The 21,219-nt window shown below is 40.2% G+C and overlaps 1 protein-coding gene across 1 annotated transcript in view; it reads left to right on the top strand.

The window, feature by feature from the left end:
- Positions 1 to 21,219, top strand: part of lrrtm4l1 (leucine rich repeat transmembrane neuronal 4 like 1) — a gene marked incomplete at both ends in the record, with an annotated part of 123,482 nt that overhangs the window by 85,853 nt on the left and 16,410 nt on the right. The window contains one exon of the mRNA XM_079179268.1: positions 13,866 to 15,496. Coding sequence (XP_079035394.1) covers positions 13,866 to 15,496 — 1,631 coding nt within the window. The remainder of the gene's footprint in view (positions 1 to 13,865; positions 15,497 to 21,219) is intronic.

Here is a 21,219-nt window from a genome sequence, read left to right as displayed (position 1 = left end):
GACAGGTGCTATTCAACACAAACCAATTTGAACTGTTATTACCACATAAATATATGTGTATTTGGTTTATACTGTGGAACCTACAGGCTCACTAAAACACACATGTACCGTTTGAGACACATTTCTATAATTCAAATCCAAAATAACGCAAACTCAAGCACATATTTTGAATAAACTTTCACAGGAGGGGCAAGTGAGGAGTCAGAGAGAGAGAGACAGTAGGTGAAAGCACAAGGTGAGAGAGAGAGAGAGCAAAGAGTCAAGGACAAAGAGAGAAATGAACAGAAATAATGTAATGTTGAAGGCAGAAAGATGAGAGGATACAAGAGCGAGAGGGAGCACGTTATGGAAAGTAGAGAGACACAGAAACACTGTCAACATTCACTTTCTGATGTTTTGTGATCATTTTTTTGCTTCATCTGTATTTTCAGATTGTCGTGGGGATCATTCATTGCAACATTTAACCTTATGTTCATGTATTACTGCTGACAGGTCATTTTTGCTACTGCCCACGGAAATGCTTTCAAAGCTATTGTTGTACCACTTTTGTTGTCCAAACATCCCAAAAGATGCCATTTAGGTCAGGGAAATTAAAAACAAATATTTGGGGAAGGGGGCATGTCCCCAACCCCATTAAAGTTTCTCAGTTTCTCAGTTTCTGGACCCTGGTATATCTAAAGCCCTGCATATGGCCAAACTAATAACTGCCATCATATTTTGACTCAAATATTGATGCATCCTAATCGCTACCAGGCTGTACGTGCCATCACCTTTTTTTCCAGCAGAAACCCCGCTCCCTTCAAACCAGTGAGAGAGTTTAGACAAAGACACGTGAAATAACCTTAACTGTGCTGACTTTGTCAAAACCAAATGGGAGTTCATGAAAAGCCCCTCGTAGCTCGCAGTAAGAGGCTGATTTATAAATGAGGTCTTCAGGGCTTTCAAACAAATGACCGTTGCTTTAATTTCTCTGATGAGGTTCAGTTTCACTATGTAACTTTTGAAGCCCCAGAAGGAACATGGAGACAAATATAGATCTCAAAAGAAGTTTTAACACACAGCTTAATGTTCTTTTAGGTTGATCGGACATCTGGGAAACAAAGTCAAAACAGTGTTTGTTATGTACCTATGGTACTGTGATTAAGGTTCAGGTTAGGAGGAATATTTTGATATATAATCTGTGTAGTTTTTTAGGGATACACGATATTGATTTTGGATATCGGGCCAAAATCTATATTTTACTCAAATGGTTGAATAATTTATCAGTGACTATGGGGCCGATCGATTAAATGTATCGATCATCAATCAATCCATTATCTGTAGGATTCAGGATTGCAGGATCAGTCAATGTTGCCCAATACGAGGTGGAGCCCATCCCAACGAAAGCAGGGTACACCTTAGACAGCTCGCGGGGCTATCACACGGCTGACACATATTGAGAACCATTCACTCTCACAATTACATCTACATGCAGGAGAACGCCAGGAGAACCCATGCTGACACGGTGAAAACATCCAAACTCCACAGAGAAGGCTGGCCCCTCTTGCTGTGAGGCTGTAGTGCTAACCAATATACCATATTAAACTATTTATGCTGCATTAAAAAGGTTTACACTTCAATTCTAATTTTCTGATCACTTTGAAGATTTCTTTCCAAGTTGCTGGTGTACGATTTATTATTTACAATTCATTACATTTATTTATACATATTTATTTGTTACATTATGTTTTAGAAAGTTAGGAAAGCAATGTTTAAATAATAACTCAACACTTAAATGTGTTTTTAAACTATAAACCGAATTATATGACTGTACTGTTATAATACACAATATCTATGCTGGTGTTAATATTGAAACAAATTGATTAATGTCAACATTTCATGGTTGAAAATGACTCAAAACGGTCTCTGTTTAAAATCAATGCACGGTAAATTATTAAATACAGCCAACAGTTGAGGAGTAAATTATGGCATGAAAAAAATGTTAACACCCACAAGCTCACATCACTTACCGCTCAGATGGCTACAGCACAAAATAACATATTTGCTGCTGTTTTCCGCTGTCTCCACCATGGCCACTGGGCTCTCTTCCCGGAGCTAGCCACGGACATTGGGTAAGCTATGAAGGCTGTCCTGACCTTTACCACGGCTTCTACGGCCATGGTGGTGTCTAGAATTATAGCACGGCAAACGGCGACATGCAGCATGACATCTGGCTCCACATGTCGCAGCTTCTCCCCAGATTGGTCGGGAAGTGCTGGATGGTCTCATTTCCCACAATGGACTATTTGGACCATGCCACCGGGGGGGCCATGTCTCATGTGCCTGAAGCAGCCAACACCTTTGGAGCAAAAAGCTGCGCTTCAGCCGCAAGATCACAGATAGCGAGGCGCTCAACATGCTCCAGCTCGAGTGCCTCCTCCTACCCTGCCAAGATATTCTCCTTGGACCAGCAGCTCTATGCTATAGCAGTAAGAGCTTGATACAATGAATACAATGGCATCAGTGCCAATGGAAGCAAAATAAACCCTTTTTAGGGCCACCCACTTTCTCTAAATAGCAGTTTCCTCTCAGCCGGTCTGCTAATGCTCCCACTGAGCATTTTTGATCTTCACAGTACATGCTCCCCAAACAAAACAGTGGCTTGCCTCTGCACAAACAGCAGCAGACACAAACCCAGTCATTTCATCACATTTTCATGAGTAACAATCCTCCTTATTAATATGCATTACAGACCTTAAAGTGTTATCAACCTCTTCCCGCTAATCGGAGCGAGTTAGTGGTGATGTCCCGGCCCCCGACCTGTGTCAAACTCAGGGTTTGACCTCGAAGTCAAACGCTGACGCTGTCATGCATCTCCCTTTCGAAGCCGCTAGCCCAAATCTCTCTCAAGATGCCATCTGTCAAGACAGCGCTCCTCCAAGCCCTGATATCAGCTAGATTTAAGCACCTTGCACACAACACAGAACGACAATGGCAGCATTGTGCTCTGAAACCCATTATGTCCAATGGCTTGCACGGCGCCATGATGTTTTTTCCCCGCTATATTGAACTATGCGTGGCCACAGCGCTCTGCTTGCAGAATGCTGGTTCAACCTGGTGAAACATGGGGCGCAATGCGTCACAATGTGCACTGCACCCAACGCAAACTGTTGTGAAAGGCCCATGAGTGACATATGCGTGCTGTCAGTCTGGTCGTGAATCGTTTCTCTCGATTCGCTCTCCCTTTTCCCTCATCAGAATGAGGCAGAAGTGTCTCACCAACATTGCCCAGTGTGCGCTTTGTCTCAGTATGTTGTATGCACAGAAATAGGCAGACGCAGCAGCTGTTCATTCAGTTCAAATCGCCATCTCACAAGCCTACACTGCAGGGGGAATGGAGCCTCCGTTGGCCGCCCAGCCGTACTCCAAGAGACTTTTATCCAAGCCGCACCCTCCGAGGCTGAACAATAAAGCCAACGCAGAATTGCCAAAACTGCAGTTCATCAAATGGCCACTTGAGGCTGGCTCCAAAAGTGAATCAGTCCTCATAAGAACCCCAAGATAAATTGCATAGCCTATGCGATTTGGCAAGTCAGTTACATCAGTAACTCTGAGTCTGAGTATAGGAGTAGCCCTCTAAGCTGTGGGCCACTTTGGCTCGATCTGTGCCAGCTGAAAAGAAATGCTTGTTTAATTTTGAAACAGAACTGTGGGCGCATGGCTGTTATGTGTTGCAAGTGCGAAGGGAGGTCTCTGTTGCGACAAGAAATATTCATGACTGCTCATGTGCACTGGGCTAAACCCAATAGCAACAGCTCTCAGAGGGCTACGCCTATATTCATAGAACCTGGAGTAACAATTCCTAATTAATGTTATTGGGTATTGGCCAATACCCAAAGTCCAGGTAATCTATTTGTATCGGGACTGAACATTTTCCGACAGTTTTTATATGTATGTTTATTATTCAGTTATCTTTAGGATCATAACTGGATTTGCACCAAAATGTTATTTTCTATAATGATTTCCTGGCCAACCCTTCCACAGCCAGGGTCAGTGTAAAGGCCTTTTCAAAGCTCAAATAATTAAGAAATGACACATACAGAACGTTTTTGTAAAGGTTACGTATATACAGTGTATTAAGTGCTGAATTCTTACTAAAGATAGATAGTGTTTTTCACAATCCTGAACGGGTCCTTTTGACCTTTACTGATTACTTACTTCACAGTGGCCAGCTTAGACGTTTGGGTTAGTGCTGATCTTTTGACACCAGCTCTTATATCGATCAATGCAGCTCTCTACCTCTCTGCACAGATTTCTAAACCAATAATGTGTGTCCGTGCATTTGTGTGTGTGTGTGTGTGTGTGTAGATCCATAGGAAAGCCAGTGTCAGTGAAGTTCCTGATATGTGTTGTATTATTGGCCTGTAAAGAGTTTTGGCTGTCACATTTTGAGTGTGGGTGTTAAGGTGGAATACTTTAGATTTATAGGGTGCCTCTTAGCTGCTAGAGCTGCTAAGAGGCACACTGTATGACGTAAGCAAATATAAATAAATAAGATGACTAAAAGTCAGACCTCACCCCAATTAGACCTCTTAAATGCCACCATATTCAAATAGTTTCCATTAGACTTTAATCACTTTGAGGGGAAGGAATCATTAAGTGTATCTTTACAGCAAACGAATGAAGCTACTGCCAGTGTCTAAGGAAGATAAGCAGCACACTAGCTGGATAAAGACGCAGATATCAAGGCAAAAATAAAATCGCTTTACTGTTTCATGAATTTAATTATCTTTTGCTACAGTTTTGCTATCTTTGATAGATCTTCATCATGCACGAACTTCCTGTTAGATCTAAACACTGCAGCGAGAGATAATTAAAGTTTTAATGGGGATATAAAGAAGTGTGTAGATTGAACTTTTGCTCTGACCTCTCTTAAGTGCCATCATCTTTTATCTTTATGTTTTATGTTTGTCTACTCTAAAACGTGATGTTTTCATGTTTTTATGAAAATATACAAACACGCTTAAACAGATCTACGATTATTGGCTATTCATGGGGATCCAAGTCACTGAAATATCAGGCGCAGCACTATGGCTTAGAGAAAAGCTGTAGGCACCAGACCAGTATGGTTTGGCTGAAGCTTTTAGAAAAAGTCACTTCCTCAACTAACGTTGCTGTCGTATTCTTGTCCCCTAAAATGATATCCGGTTTAATACAAAAAAAATGACTTGTTATCAGAAGCATGCTCTACTGAGAAAATACAATTTACAGATAAAATACTAAATTACGGAAGGAAGAAATCCCCCTTATTTTCGAAAATCATTTTTAATTATGTTTCTTATTAACAGGATTTTTATATATCACGGTTATCGTCAAAAGCGACCTGCTGTGTGGTTACTACAAGTTAATCCACGCCTGCTGCCAGCCAATAGGAATTGAGAATTCACAGTGGTCCTGGTATTCATTATAATTACAGACATGTCAGTCAATAGACATGGCGGCCAGCTTGGCTGCACAACACTTAGAGTGAGAAGTTGATGCACGTTACAGGCAGTCTCTCTTAAATAAGAATTCTATAAACCGTATGTTGCTAATCCTATTGATCTGCATGTATGTGCAGCTCCAGGTGTAGTAAGACTTAGCAAATCAATACACCTAATCATGGCATTAGATCTTTAAGTGGTAATAATTTAGGCCTCTCTCTTTTTTCTATAAAATGGGCCAGCAGGCAAAGCTAGAGCAATCTGTCTGTCTTCCTTCCCCTTTTACATTTGTATTCTTGAGTAGGTCATAGACTCGCTAGACCTCAATTACTACATCCCTCAGAAATCCAGACAGAATAACTGAGTTTACAAAATCAACTGTTCATTTCATTTCAAATTTTAATGGTTGCTGCCCCATTTAAGTTGTATTTCGCCATTTCCACTGAGATATTAACCAGCCGTGTTCTACTATTCTATCATAAATTGTCCGTTTCACGCTGCTTCTTGCTGTTGCTGCGAGTTCAAATTACAGTTGACTCCAATTTTCAAATTAAAGGGCGTAAAATAATTGCTTTTAAGTGTGTAGAAGGTACTCCATTTCAATATTGTAAAGGCAGTGTGTCCAATTTATCAGTGTTGCATGGTGGGCTAAGTGACTAGTAATGTGTCACATACTTCAGTGCCCTGAATGTATTTTTAATCCTATGTGCCTTAAATCTGAGCGCGCACACTCAATAATGTAATATGTCAAACATGCTGTTGTGTTCTACAGTTCTGCTTGCCTAAGCTCAATCGCACTTCACACAGTTTAAAACCCTTGGCTTCCGTTGTCAGAGAGGAAGGCAGGAGGTTGGTCTGGAAGAATGACCAAATCCCTGTCTGAGGCAAGTTATGGAAAAATACAGATTATGTATCATACAGCCTCTTAGTTGTGTTGTGATCAGTCTCTCCCTAAGAAGGCAACATGTATACATTTTGTACAGTTTTAGGGAGAGGACACATACACAAGCAAGTATATACAATGAAGTATAGTATACTACATAATGTCTTAAGTAAATATACAAAGAAATATAGCATGCCTGCAATAAATTCATAAAAACGTTGACTGTACATTTCTGCCCGTCTATAACCTTGAATAGCTTCCACAAAGAAACGCTTCATTTTAATGTATATAACCTGTACTACAGTAGACCATTTAATAAGAAATATTTTGTTTTCTTGCGCACTTTTCATTTCTTTGAAGTGCCCCCAGCGTGCGGCCTTAGCCCTGCTGGCCAACCCACTCGGGCACTCTGGGTAATAGCCTCTGCATCAGTGCTCAGAGCGGCGTGCATTCAAATGAAATATCAACTTTGTCGCACCGCCAAGGAAGACGACAGCTGAATCTGTTGGGCCTGCCAGAATCCACTCTTTCCCTGGGGGGGGGGGGGGGGGGAGCAGTCTCATTGGAAGTTGACCTTAGGTGAGGTAATCGGGGATAAGATATATTTTATTAAATTATATAATGATTCAACATTTGCTGTTCTGTGCATTTGCAAGTCCAGTTCAGTTGACATTTAGTGTCCAACTGCTCCCAGTTAGTGAGTAGTTTAGCCCAGAGGGAAACTGGGGCACAGAGCCTGTTCTTTAATGGATATTCATTGGCTGCCATTGCATCTTCATGAGATGCAAATTGTGTTGAAGCATTGTTCGCCGCACGCAATAAAGATAAAGCAATGTGCCCCAGTTTTCTTGAAGCACAACCACCCATCTTGTCCTTCTCCGAGAGCTCTGTTCTACTGGATCAAGTGCAATACACTCGGTTTTTGCCAACAAGGTTCTAACTTAGATCACTTTAAGAATAAAAGGTTTTACTGTTGCATTGTGTGGAATGCAGGCACCAGGTTTTGATATGGGAGAACAATGCATGGAATGAAAAAACCTGTCCCTTCTAAATCAATTTTGATTCTTTATTTTTTATTTTACTGTCATACATGAGTCTGTCAATGTGTTTTGGGGTCACAACGCTAAATTGGTGCTCTTAATATAGAATGAATACAGTGTTTGGAAGATGGCAACAATACTTTTTTGGTTAAGTGTAACAGGAGGATTCCATGCAGGAAAAAAAGAGACTGTTGGCTCAATCCATAGATGTTCTGCGTCAGATGTTAATCAATGCAAAACTATAGCATTAACAGCATTATTAGACTGCCAGCCTACCACGCTAACCCCATCCACTGCCATTGAATACTTAAAAAGAAGTGGGAAAAAACAGAATTGGGACTTGAAAGTTATTAGGAACAGATTTATCTTTGTGATAACTACACTAATGTGTACTTCCGTATTGCTGAACTGCAAGTTGCTCAAATCTCCAAGATTTAACTTCTGCGAGATATGAAATTTCCAAAACCCTCCGGCTCTGATTGGTCATGCTCTACTAAGAAGAGAGAGGCAGGTAAACAGATGTGTGTAGCTTACCACATGAGATCAAATCTCTTCTGCTGGGAACTGATAGCAATGCCTGCCGAACCATGGTTGCATCATTATATTCATATTTAATGTTCCTACCTTGCAGTCTTGTCCTGCAGTGACACAGATGTAGGGATGTAGATCTCTGTGGAGTTAGCCGTAATGGCCGTTCCAGGAGGCTATTTTCTCTGTTTGCTGTCGGTCAGACTCAGAGACAAGCGCTTGAAATGATTCATGTATATTTGGAAAGCTGTAGGAGGCTTGCACAGCTTGCCCCGATACACTGTATGCTGTTCTGCGGGAGTCCTCGTTTCTTGCTTCTAACCGACTGGGTAATCAATCTGTGCTAAAAGTGGAAGTCTCTCTTCATTCTGCTCTGTGTAATGTCCCCTGGGAACCCGTTGTACACATGTCCAGTTAGTTGTTATTACTCGTCTGTCTACATAGAATTCCATTGCTGAACCAATGTGTGCTAATTAAAGATAATGTCTTGCGGAGGCGTCAATGAGCCAGTGTCTGAAGGTTGTGGCTTGCTATCACAGCGTACAGCTTGGAGGTTTATATATATGCGAACCCCCTTCTCAGTTTGATCCCAAATGTAGTTTTAGTGATATGACAAAATGAGGTTTCCCTAAGTGCTTCACAACGGACACATGACTATGTGTGGTGCCGTGGATGCTTCAGTTCACAGAGTTCCTAATGGAGGTGATGGGTATGGCACTCCATCTGTTTGGGGCACTTAAGGGATTTATTTCTTCTTTCTTTAACATAGCGTGCATCTACATACACGCTTGTTGTCTTTTCAAAATAAACTTCTGTCCCCACAGGAAGTTAGAGTTAGGTAACAAAACCACTTAGTTAGGTTTCGGGAAAGCGCAATTGATTAGCAACTCACGTGACTAACAACACTTTCAACTCTTTGAGTGCTTCTTAGTAGTCACATTGCAAATGTAATTAGGGCCGAGCACACATACCTTCTATCCTATTTAATGTTGCACATTGGCTAGAAACTTACAACTAGGCTGCCACCTTCAACTTTCATCCATGTAATTCCAATCAATATGACCTGACCTGTGCTTCTTTGGTAACTTTATGGCTCAAAACAAACCCTGCCTGTACCGAGGTGTAGCATAGTGACACACCGGAAGCTTGTGATAATTGTAGATAATTTGTGACAGTGCATGTTTTGCTATCCATTTTAGCAAGAAATTGTACCAGTGATGTGTGATACCCAACAATTTGTGGTGTAATGATGCATAATAATGTGTTCTGCACATTGAACCCCCCACACAGGATTTATTTTAGTTACAACAGCAGGTCAGCACACAGAACAATTGACAAGTCATTTTCTGAACACAAAATACTTCTAGTCCTGGTCCCTTGCAATGTAGCCAGCTGTCTGAAGACTTGTCAATGTGAATATAAAGTGACAACACATATTATTTGTTAAATTCTGAATTTGCATTTCCATATTGAATTTCTGCAACTTGCCATCAAGCAGTCTCCCCCCGTCTGTTTATCTTTAATAATCTGTTTGTCCACCAAGTTCTGGAAAGCAATATGTCTCTCCAAAACTTATCTATACAGAGTTGCACATTCCGCCAGTAAAATGATCAGTTTCTGTATTTGTATTCATCTCATTCACTTGCTATCATTTTATTAACCTTGTCAAAAGTCAAACTTCTTATGCATATTCCAAATCAAAACATTTGTGTGTGAGCTCTTGTACTTCTATTTTTGTGAGGACCCATTTGAGTGTTAGACTTTGAGAGTGAGGACATTTTATTCAGTCCCTACCTCGACCAGGAGATGTTGTTTCGAGGTTAGGACTTAGTTTAATGGCTGGGGTTGGTTCTAGGTTTAGGTTAAGGTTAGGATCAGGGTTTTGGGGTACAAATGTGTGTGTGTTGTACACGTAGTCAACTCCTTCCAAATCAAATGGAAGCTAACGTGGTGGGCAGCTAACATCAGGTCAACAGGTCATTAGTTATATTCTAATATGCATGAATTGATGCTAATGTTTAATCATAACTAATTTGATTTCCTTGATCTGTCAATATTAGGGATCGTACTAGTACTATTATCGATACTAGTACTATTATCGATACTGCTTATTGGTTCTTTTTGTGTATTTTGTGAGAAAAAAAAGACAATTAAAAAAGAATCAACATTGATTTATTATTCATATGCAAACAAATTGTCTTTCTTAAATGGCAACAGCAGAAATGTTTAAATAACTTACTATTGTTGACTATACAATTTTAATGCCAACAACAAATATACTCCTACAGGGAGGAATATACAGTAAATGGAGTTGAGAGCCTTGGCCATCGCCCTACAGTAAAGAAACAAGTATTGTTAAGGTGTGTTGACTGGAGTGGTAGTGGGACTAGCAGCTTCAAAATAACTTACTATATACTACTAACATACTAATAACACTAATGTATAACAACACAGCTGCTCCCCTTATTAATAACTATGTATCAAACAACTGACAGACTTATTAGTTGTCAAATCCCAAATCCCACGCCTCAAATCCCAAATCCCACGCCTTTAACAATAAACTGGGTAACAGCCCTCTGACACTCGTTCAGCCTCTCCTGTGCCCTCTTCCCTGTAGCTGCTCGCATGAAGGGAATTGGGCTGAGGAAGGGGGGGATGGGCTGGGTCAACTTCACCTGACAAGCTACAAGAAGTCCCCAAATCCCTAAAATACAATCGCAGCTAAACAATTAGCTAACCAATTAGCTTTCATTTATTATGTCTGTACATATTATCAAACTATGACATCGCTAACTTTACCTGCAGAGGGCAAGGATGGACAGCTGCTCGACAAACTGTAGAACACTGAGCATTTCTGCACATTTGTGTTCTGCTTGTTGGCCAAATGTTTTGATAAACTGCTGGTATTAACTCACACACTTTTCAGGGTTTTATTGCATTTGAGACGACAGTTATCAGCATCTACTGGTGTGCAATGTAGCCGCACTTTCAATCTTTTTCTTCTGTCTGCCATGATGTGTGTCTCACGCTGTACTGAGCCGGAGTCGGTGTGTGTGTGTGTGTGTGTGTGTGTGTGTGTGTGTGTGTGTCAGAGTAAAGCACAGCTCACAGGCACAGAAACAGAGAGAGGAGGTTTTCAACGCTGCTTTTTTACACGTAGATCTCACACCGTAACTTCTAAAGCACCGATAGCAGAACCGTTAACTCCGGACGTAATCGATACTCCATGTTTAAACTACTGTCTTCCCGTTTAGAAGGCATCCCTAGTCAATATGGGTTTTCTCATATTTGCAACCCATGTGTATGAGAATGGATAGATGGAGGTATTTTTTGTTCATGTATAATATATGTAGAGACTTGTAACCTAATCGTGTGCAATACCAGCACTTTACAAACAAAACTCAACTCACTAAAAACAGGAGAGAAAAAATGGAAGGCCAGCCACTATTAAAATTCTCATAAAAATACTAAAATATGCTGAATATGAATATCTTACAATGTAATTACATCCAGCATTACCTCTACTCCTGTTTGTTTTTTTGCCAATACATTTGGAACTCTTAATAGTCCCCACTTAAGGAAATCATTTTTCTATCTCTCTCTAAGATATAGCAATCACGCATACAATTATGATCTTAGTAATTCAACAAATGATAGTTCTCCCAAAACTCAAATTACAAATTGCCTGTGGTAGCATTTATTATTAAAAACCACCAGACCTTTAAACCTAAAACTAATTAGATACAAGCTGTAACTACTACTTTATACATCTCCACAATGAAACATGTCATTCCCACCCTCACCTTACCCTACTCAGAACCATTGTCATTTTAGCCTGTCCAAACAAAAATGTGAACCCTTCCTCCCTTTATGCCTTTTTAGATGAGCTTCTCATTGTTAATTTTCAAATCTAGCTATTAACAGCAAAGCAGCTGCCGCAAAACTGAACAGAGAGCAGATAGGTGCCTGGGGGGAGGTAAAAGTATATTTGAAAGCAGCGTTGTCCTGAGATATGAATATCCTTAGTCAGAGCATTATTCAGTGTGAGACCAGATGAGAGCCCTCGGTCAAGGATGTGTGTCCTTGACATATAGTGCAGTCAGAATGTATTAGGTCAGTGACACATCCTTTTTAACTGTTGGCTCTGTACTGCAAGATGTAGAATTTTAAATCAAACAAGGCTATTTTGGGTAAAAAAGGGCCAAATGTCAGCTTTCATTTGAAGCTTTTTGCATCAGGTTACTGACATGGACAGTCAAAAACATTCCACTCTTTGGCTATAGAAAATCTTTGATTGCCTTGCCTGTATTGAGGATCACAGCTGCAATGTCCTATAATTGTAGGACTACTATAAAAAGGCGCCATACGCCCTTGATTGTTCACACAGTATAAGTAACCTTGAATGTAAAGGTTAAGGTTGTCATTGATCCAGATTAAAATATATATATTCAAAGACTCAATGCTGGTTCCTTCAAGAGTGAGAAATAAAAATCAAGACTGTCATATCAGACAGAACAAATCTTGAGTGGAGGGCTATGATACCCATCAAACCTTTATATTTCTCAAAATTTGATGGTCTGTGTCAAGGTCCTGGAATTTTTGGACTCAGATACTGCTATTACCCAAGTCTCCTTTTGTATTAAACTTCTGTATATACCATTGTATGGAGGATGGTGAAAACCTCTTAAAATGGGGAAATGTCTAAAAGTACTGGCAACTCTGAAAGATAAGTACAAAATATACGGCCAGTTTCACATTTTTTAAGGGACAGCTCAACCCAAAAACATCTTACCTGTAGTGCTGTTTGTAAATCTAGATTGTTTTGATGTGAGTTGCCTATAAGATATCAGCCACAGAGGTGTCTGCCTTCTCTCCAATATAATGGAACAAGAAAGCAATCGGCTTGAGGTGGTCAAAGCAGAAAAAAAAGATACATTTAAAACTTAACCACAATGTTCTTTTTAGAAATCATGATCCGGGTACTCAAGATAATCCACAGACCTGGTTGTGAGCAATTTCATGTAGGAACTATTTTCGTTCCACCGAACTACAGCCGCCAACCGTATAACTGCACAGAAACGTGCATCTATACCCGCACCACGTCACCAAGCTGGCTAATATGCCAAGTGCCATCTCGTTCTGTTGTATTCAAGACATGGCAGACATTTCTAAGTCACACCAAAACAACCTAGATTGATGAATAGCACTACGGTTCAGAGGAAAATATTTATCAAAATGTATGTATGTATTTATGTATGAAAACCTTCCCTGTAAAATCAACATAGGGGTCAAAGGGGTCTTGCTGTGACAAATATTCAAAACTCAATGTGGAGGGCTGGTACTTGTCCTGAAAAAACCAGTACTTTCATATGATCCTCTAAAACTTCTAGACTGCTAGTTGGTTGTGTCCTTGACAAGTCTGGGTTCAGAATATTAATGTTTGAGGAGAGCAACATCTCCAATAAGTGCACTTTTGCAGAAACCAGCATTGTGCCCCATAATCAAAGGACGACTAAAAAAACGTGGTATGGAAGTATATATTGTGATTCTTGCTATGGCTGCGTTCAGAATGAGTACCAATATTGAAGGAAAACAATTCTCACACTGCAGCCATTATTCCATTTGCATTACCACAGAAGTAATTTTCCAAAAGTCAATATTTTGCAGAAAGCATTCATGATGTTGTTCTGAAGATCATTCTTTCATTTAAATCACCTGAGAGCCGCCATTTCTCTATTTTTTTCATATTCTTCTGGTACTGTGTAACAAAAAGCTTTAAACTATTTTTCACTTACCAAATCTGTTGGAAAAGTTGTGAATCCTTTTTACTTCACAGAGGATACTGACTATTTTATTTGTACATGGCTTGTTTGCATACAACATCTGAAAAAATTGACTTCAGTAAAATCCTTAAATTGCCCTCTTTCTTCTGTGTCTTATATTCTCTTATAGGTCCATTGCTGTGTTATGGAAGACTGAAACACCTCCTCTTTCCTCTTCTCCTCCTCTTGCGGGCTCCCCTGTTGTTCAGCTTTGGTGAACGCACCTGTCCCAATAGCTGCAGATGTGAGGGGAAAACCGTCCATTGTGATTCAGCTGGCTTCTTAGATGTCCCAGAAAACATCTCGGTAGGCTGCCAAGGCCTCTCTCTGCGCTACAATGAACTGCACACCCTGCTGCCATATCAATTTGCTCACCTCAGCCAGCTTCTCTGGATATACTTGGACCATAATCAGATTTCAGCTGTTGACAGTCGAGCATTCCAGGGGGTCCGCAGGCTTAAAGAGCTGATACTGAGCTCCAACAGAATCACATCCCTACACAACTCAACATTCCATGGAATTCCCAATCTTCGCAGTCTGGACTTGTCCTACAACAAACTGGAAATCCTGCAGCCAGGTCAATTCCATGGCTTGCGAAAATTACAAAACCTACACCTACGCTCAAATGGTCTCTCCAACATCCCAATTCGAGCATTCCTGGAATGCCGAAGTTTGGAGTTTCTGGATTTGGGCTACAATCGAATCAAGGCTCTTACCCGCACCACCTTTTTGGGGCTGCAGAAGCTGATGGAGTTGCATCTGGAGCACAACCAGTTCTCACGGATCAATTTTTTTCTATTTCCACGATTAGCCAACCTAAGATCACTCTATCTGCAGTGGAACCGCATTAGGGTGGTCAACCAGGGCCTTCCATGGACTTGGTATACACTGCAGAAACTTGATCTGTCTGGAAATGAAATCCAGACCCTGGACCCAGCTGTGTTTCACTGCTTGCCCAACCTTCAAGTCCTCAACCTGGAATCCAACAAACTGTCTAATGTGTCTCAAGAGGCAGTGTCAGCATGGATCTCACTGACCTCTATCAGCCTAGCAGGGAACATGTGGGATTGTGGAACTGGCATATGCCCACTTGTGGCTTGGTTGAGGAATTTCCGGGGTAGTAAAGACACCACTATGATATGCAGCAGCCCAAAATATCTCCAGGGAGAAAAAATGATGGAAGCCACGAGGAACCATGGTATTTGTGAGGAAACTGATTACGTTCTGACTGAAACACCTTCACCAATGTCAGATCTCATTTCTGAAGCCACTGGTGAACCAACCTTTGCCCCCACTAGCGGCTCTCCATCTATGCCACCAGCCAGCACCTTTGGTCCTGTCCCACCATTCAGACCTCGATCGATTCCTCATCCTACCCTGCCTGGGCATATGAGCAAAGACCCAAGAGACTCAGTTGCTCGCACTCGACCCACTCCTATACCACCCCCAGAGATTGAGCACATGACTCTGCACAAAGTGGTGGTGGGCAGCGTGGCACTCTTCTTCACCACGTCCCTAATCTTGACAATTATCTATGTGTTCTGGCGGCGCTATCCAGGAGCAACCAGGTTGCTGCAACAGCGATCCATGGTGGGGCGGAGGCGTCGCAAAAAGAGTCCAGAGCCAGAGCAGAATCTGAGCTCCCAGCTGCAAGAGTATTACATGAGCTACAACCCTGCAGCCACACCAGAGGCATTGGAGGTGCTAGGCAATGGCACTGGTTCCTGCACATGCACAATTTCTGGCTCCAGGGAGTGTGAGGTATGATTCATCGCCTCAGCCCTAAAAATCAAAAATCAAAATCAAAATACAAAGGCTCAACAGAGAGGTAAATCCTTTATCAAGTATGCCCTTTAAAAAGACACTGTTGATTCACAGTTAAGCATATTTGACTCTTTGCTCATAACACACTTGAGTTAAAATGTTAGATGTGTCCAATTATTCAGGTTTTACTTTTAAAACATTAAAGTGAAAAACAGAAAATTACTAATCTGATTCAGGGAAAGCAATCTACAAAATGGGTTCAGAGGACCATTGTCTAACATTAGTACTAAATTGTTGTGTTCTCTGAGGTTAATTGAGTGTGGCTTTAACATGGTTTTCATCTCTGTATCAAATTTGTATTGCCAAGCTACTCTTTTGCAAATGTTCTTTATGGTATGTTGACTTCAATGGACCATGAATAATTGGACACTGCATCTGCATGGCATGGCTGATATGCTATTTGTTTGCTGTGTGTTTGTACCGTATGTGTGTGTGTGTGTGTGTGTGTGTGTGTGTGTGTGTGTGTGTGTGTGTCTGTGTTTAGGGGAGTTTTGAGGGTTGGTCTACAGACCTTAGATTCTCTGGAAATGTGTATTTCATATACCAATGCAAACCTCTAAAGTGCCATAACTTTTGTCAGTCTCTAAGACACAACATCATCATTTGTGCGAAAGCAGTGGTGGATGAAGTGAACTGTATTGGTTTTGATCAGGATTTGACAGTGTCGTTATCGTATGGCTAAGTGAGATATTTAGCTTGAGAGGCAATTAATGCAACTGAAAAGCTGCCGTTAACTTGTTCACTATAAGGTTGAACATCAATTACAGGTGACTGTGGTTTGTGTGGTTTTGTCTGTGGATGTGCACTGTAACTGCCCTTCATGTTTCCCTGAGCTGTATGGGAAGATTTATGGTAATCTGTACAGAGGAGAGGCACTACAGTAATCCCAAAGCGTATGATATGTCTTAACTGTGGATCCCTCTGATATGATAAGGAGTATATTTATAAACCAGGGTAATTACAGTCACGCGTCTTTGTTTGATCTCAGGAAGCATGGTTTAGGTGCACACCTAAGACAGTTTTATTCATGGGTGGCACAGAGTTTAAGGGTTCAATAAAAAAAAGTGTTTAGTAAGATGTGAAGAGAAGTAACAAAGATATTCTGACACCACGGGATATATTACCACCTCAAACTGTAACTTCTCCCTAGTTACAGGAAGTTAGCATAGCTTTGACAGAGACTCGATGTGCAAAGCCTTAAATCCTGTATATTTTTAACTTTGGGCTCAAAATGTATTATATCATTACAGTAAAGGTACGGAAATGTATACAAATGGCGATAAGAAAATGATTTGCAACTTTCACAAACTTTTTGAAATGAAAAGTAAAGATTCCTTGTGATGTTTAGTATTTATGGAATTCCCTGCGCTGTATAATACAGTAATCATGCTACTTTTTGAAAATCCTACACATTGCGCAAGCCAAATTATTGTTGTCACTGTACCTTACTGTACTGTCTTTCCTTCACCGAAAAAAAATGTTAAAAGTGAAATTATTTTTTTAATATTTATTATTATTGTTATTATTATCTTCGATAGTTTAATACGTGCATCACAGGATATATGATTTTGCTGTGGGATCATCATCTGCATAGGAAAAGTCAAATGGATGCAAAGCATGTCATCCCACTTTGTAAGAGTCATAAATCTCTTGATATTGACAGTGGAGCAGATCTAGCTTTTATCTTTTTGCATCGACTATAAAAATGTTCTCAAGCTCCTTCTTGCAGTTACGGCAAGTATTGCTTGTGTCCTGTGTTCGGAAGAAAAGCTTGACAGCCACGACAAAGTGGGTTTATTACTTCCTTTCTTATGATAAAAGCAAACATTTGGAGCTATAGAGGAATTGTAGTGATTGTGCTGGATTATGATTTTATGTTGTGCATAAGCAATTTTGAAAAGGCAATGTTGAAGAACATTATTGTGAGGCCAAATTGATTCCTGTTTTATTTCTGCCTCACTGGGAGAATTGACTCCTTTCACATATAGAGCAATTCCACTTACGTACCTTCCTATTTTCAACTGTGACGCATGGCAGGGTGGAGAGGTTTTGATTTTTAATGTTTGCTGAACAATTTGCAAGTTTGTGCTGAGTAAGAACATTATTTTCAATGCTTTAATGTCCTGCCAGATTTTACAAATTTCAATTAAGTCACACTTTGACCTCTCACATGGTGACCTCCATGGACCGCATCCTATGTCATTCCAGCATTGTCAGGAGAAGTTGTGATGGAGAAAAATGTTGGAGAATTCAAAGTTATCCAGTTCTACCCTACAGTCCTACTGGGGAAAACCTCAAGCAGGACAGCACATTGATATTGTCATTATTTACTGTGGTTATTATTTATTATTTAGCAGCATACAAGTTAGCTGCGTTCCCCATGGGGAAAAAATCTCATTTTGATGTATTTTTAACGAGAAAGAAATACATTGACACTTTTACGTATAATCGCTTTGAAGCTGTTGCCATGCTCTATTATAAGTATAATATAGTATGTCATAAGCAAATTCACATGACAGACCGATTTATTTTGGGCCTAGCTGCAAACCTGATGCGTTAGTCATGCATCTGGAGTCAATATGCAGCTTGACGACACGATGCTACAAAACAAAAGAGGTGTTCCGATTCTCTCCTCCAACACTGCAAGTATTTCTGTAGCAATCAGCGTGATTGTATTGTCTCTCTCTACATAACCATAATCCAAATCTCCTCATCTGAAAAACAATCTGTCCTTTTCAACATCCCTGACAGGTGTTCGACGCTAGTTTCCTGCTGGGTGGGCTCTCTACACTGTTGCTTATTTCAGGTGTTTAATAATTGAGAAGCGGGCGTAAGCTGGGTTTAGTTTGATGAAAGTGCCATCTTGCTGGCCAGCACAGCCGACTGTGCTTTTCATTATGGGTCTGTGCAGCGCCAGCAGTCTCTGTGGACGGCAATGTGGCAGAACAAAAGGCAACACAACACATTCACCCTGCTGAAGGATTCAAATGAGGTATTGTCATAGAATGGTATCAGAGCCCAGCAGGAAAAGAGTTTGAACAGAACAGTCTGTTTCACTTTGGGGCTGGATACTCCAAACCTCAAAGCCCCCTCAAACCCAGAAGGGGATATCTACTCTGGCTGATTTGGTCTTTCGCTCACGTAAACGTTTGATGCAGCTATGCTGGGAGTTTGCTGAGATCACCAGAATCCATTCACTCAAATCAAATTCTCCTCATATTGTACGAATGTAAATGTGAGCAGTTGAATGGGAAATGCAGTTTCGGTCGTCTCGAGTAGGAGTAAGTCGGAATATCTCACAGCTACGACGTTTCCACTTTGAGAAAAGAACTACAGAAGGCTCTGAACACTAGTAAAATCAGCTAATTAAAATGTAGCCTACACTGGTTATATCTATTGGGGCTGGACAATTAAGTATTTCAATATTCAAGTGCAATTTTCAATTCGCGAGAGCCACAATTGTAATTGTAAATTACATAATTAGTAGTGACCTTATAAGTGGGGGTGAGGGAAAAAGTTGATATATATATATGAGTTGGGACGTTTGTCTTGTTCGAGTCTGAATCAAGAGATTCCAAAAGTAGCGTTGGTAATCTCCTAAACAGGCCAGTGTTTGAGCACACTATGGATTTACGACCTTGAAAGTCAGGCAGAGATTAACGTTAGCGAGTGGATCATTGAACCCCAGCCTTAACAAATGAGCCGGCTAACAAACACACTCTGCACCACTTGACAAATCTTCAGCCAACTGTGATTCAGTAAAGAAAATAACTCAAAGTGGTGGCATTGCTAGAGAAATAAAAACATAGACAAACACTGTTTTCCCCCTATCTCCAGAGCATGTAGATTAACTTCTCCTTAACAGAAAGACATTTAGCCAGTGGTAACCAGTAAATGAATGTGAAGTGTAACATTGACATAAGCTGTCAACTCTGCCTTTTTGGTTTAGGTTACTTTAAGGGACCAGTAAGCTGAAGTGCCATAGACATTTCATTTTGCGTTTCAGTGGACTGAATCACTTTCGAATTGAGATTCTATTGATGGTCAGGTTCCCAAAGATTTGTACATAACCTAGGTGATTGCCTAACAGGTAGCTCTGCAGTTGGTGAACAGAGTTGTTGGAATTTCCCACTAAAACGTTGAAGAATGTTGTATTATTGTAGGACGATATAGCCCAAAAGTCATTGGTATTTTTTAAGCGGAATGGCAAAACACAATATTCACTTCAATATGAATGTTCAGTTGTAAATCAAGGCCACATTTGAGATGTCACAAGCATTTTTTTATTAAAAACAGATATCGTATTATATGACCTGGTTAAGCTACCTTTGGAACAAAAAATTGAGGATGGCTTTAATCGAATTGATTCAACAATAGGCTAAAGTCATGCTATTTCAACAATTTGATGTTCTGGATTACTCATTTAAAATGTTATTGTGTAATAAATGTTTAACAGACCAGAACTAGGTTGCATCCCATGATGAATATGAACATGCCCACATGCTCACAGTGTTTATTCATATACAAACTGAAACCGACACTATACATTTACCACCTCCACACAACTTTACCGCTCGACCACACAGCTACGCCCATACGCTATTCTCAAAGGATATGCAACAAACTGTGTTATAAAGGTCACATATGCATCAAACTGTTTCAACATCCTACAACTACAAGATGAATCACGTTTAAAACCCATGTACAGGAAAATATATAATTTATAGGCCTCTGGGGAAAAATAAATCTGCGCATGTATTGAGGAAGTGGATGGTACCCATTCATTTTGAGCAAAAATGATGTAACGTTATCACGCTGCGGTTGAGCCACAAAGAGCGAGTAGGGCCGGGTTGCGCGTAATCACAAAGGGAGGGTGAGTTAGTCCTTTTTTCCTGACTCTGAAAAATATCAAGCACAGTCTCCACACGCCCAGACATTCATTAGAAGAGGTTGAATCAGGCAAAACAAGTGCAAATACACATGTGGGTGATCCATGTTTAGGAGCTTTAAAATACGCCAAATACACAATGAGTGGGACACTCTGCAATATGAGCATAAGCTGACACTATTTTTACTCAACGTTGTATTGGATGACAAATGTATAACGAGACAATGAGGTTCACTCTGTTTTTCTGTAAATTCTTCTTTCATGAGCTCATAAAACACAGTGGGACGCTCTTTATGAACTGATAAACCAGGTTAGTATTTAAATATTTAGTGTTGTTTTCAGACAAAAATGTCTTTAGAAAATTGCGGCAGCATTGGGATTTGTCTAAAAAAAAAACATTTCATGGCATAGTATTCCTGAGTTCTTCAGCGATAACTAACTGTAATTCAACCACAACACTAAAGAACACGTATTATTGGTATGTTCAAAGCCTAAATAGAACATTTCATCTTGAAAAATAAGCTTATTGTATGAGGTGTTGATTAAAAAGACTGCATTCTCACTTTTAGATTATGGAATAGTTTTAGATTTCTTTCTTCGGACGAAAACAAAAAGTTTTACTATTAAGAAACCAACATCAGCAATTGTAAATAGAGTTAATGACTATAATACAGTGCATTACAATTGAGTTACATTATGCCTCCTTATAGTTATACATATAGCCCCATAATGATGACGGTGCCTTGAGAGATGAACAAAAATGTCAGATTGC

Source organism: Pholis gunnellus (assembly GCF_910591455.1).
Source record: "Pholis gunnellus genome assembly, chromosome: 18".
In the NCBI taxonomy this organism is placed as follows: Eukaryota; Metazoa; Chordata; class Actinopteri; order Perciformes; family Pholidae; genus Pholis; species Pholis gunnellus.
The sequence above is the reverse complement of the archived record's forward strand: the minus strand, read 5'-3'. Positions and strand labels throughout refer to the sequence as shown.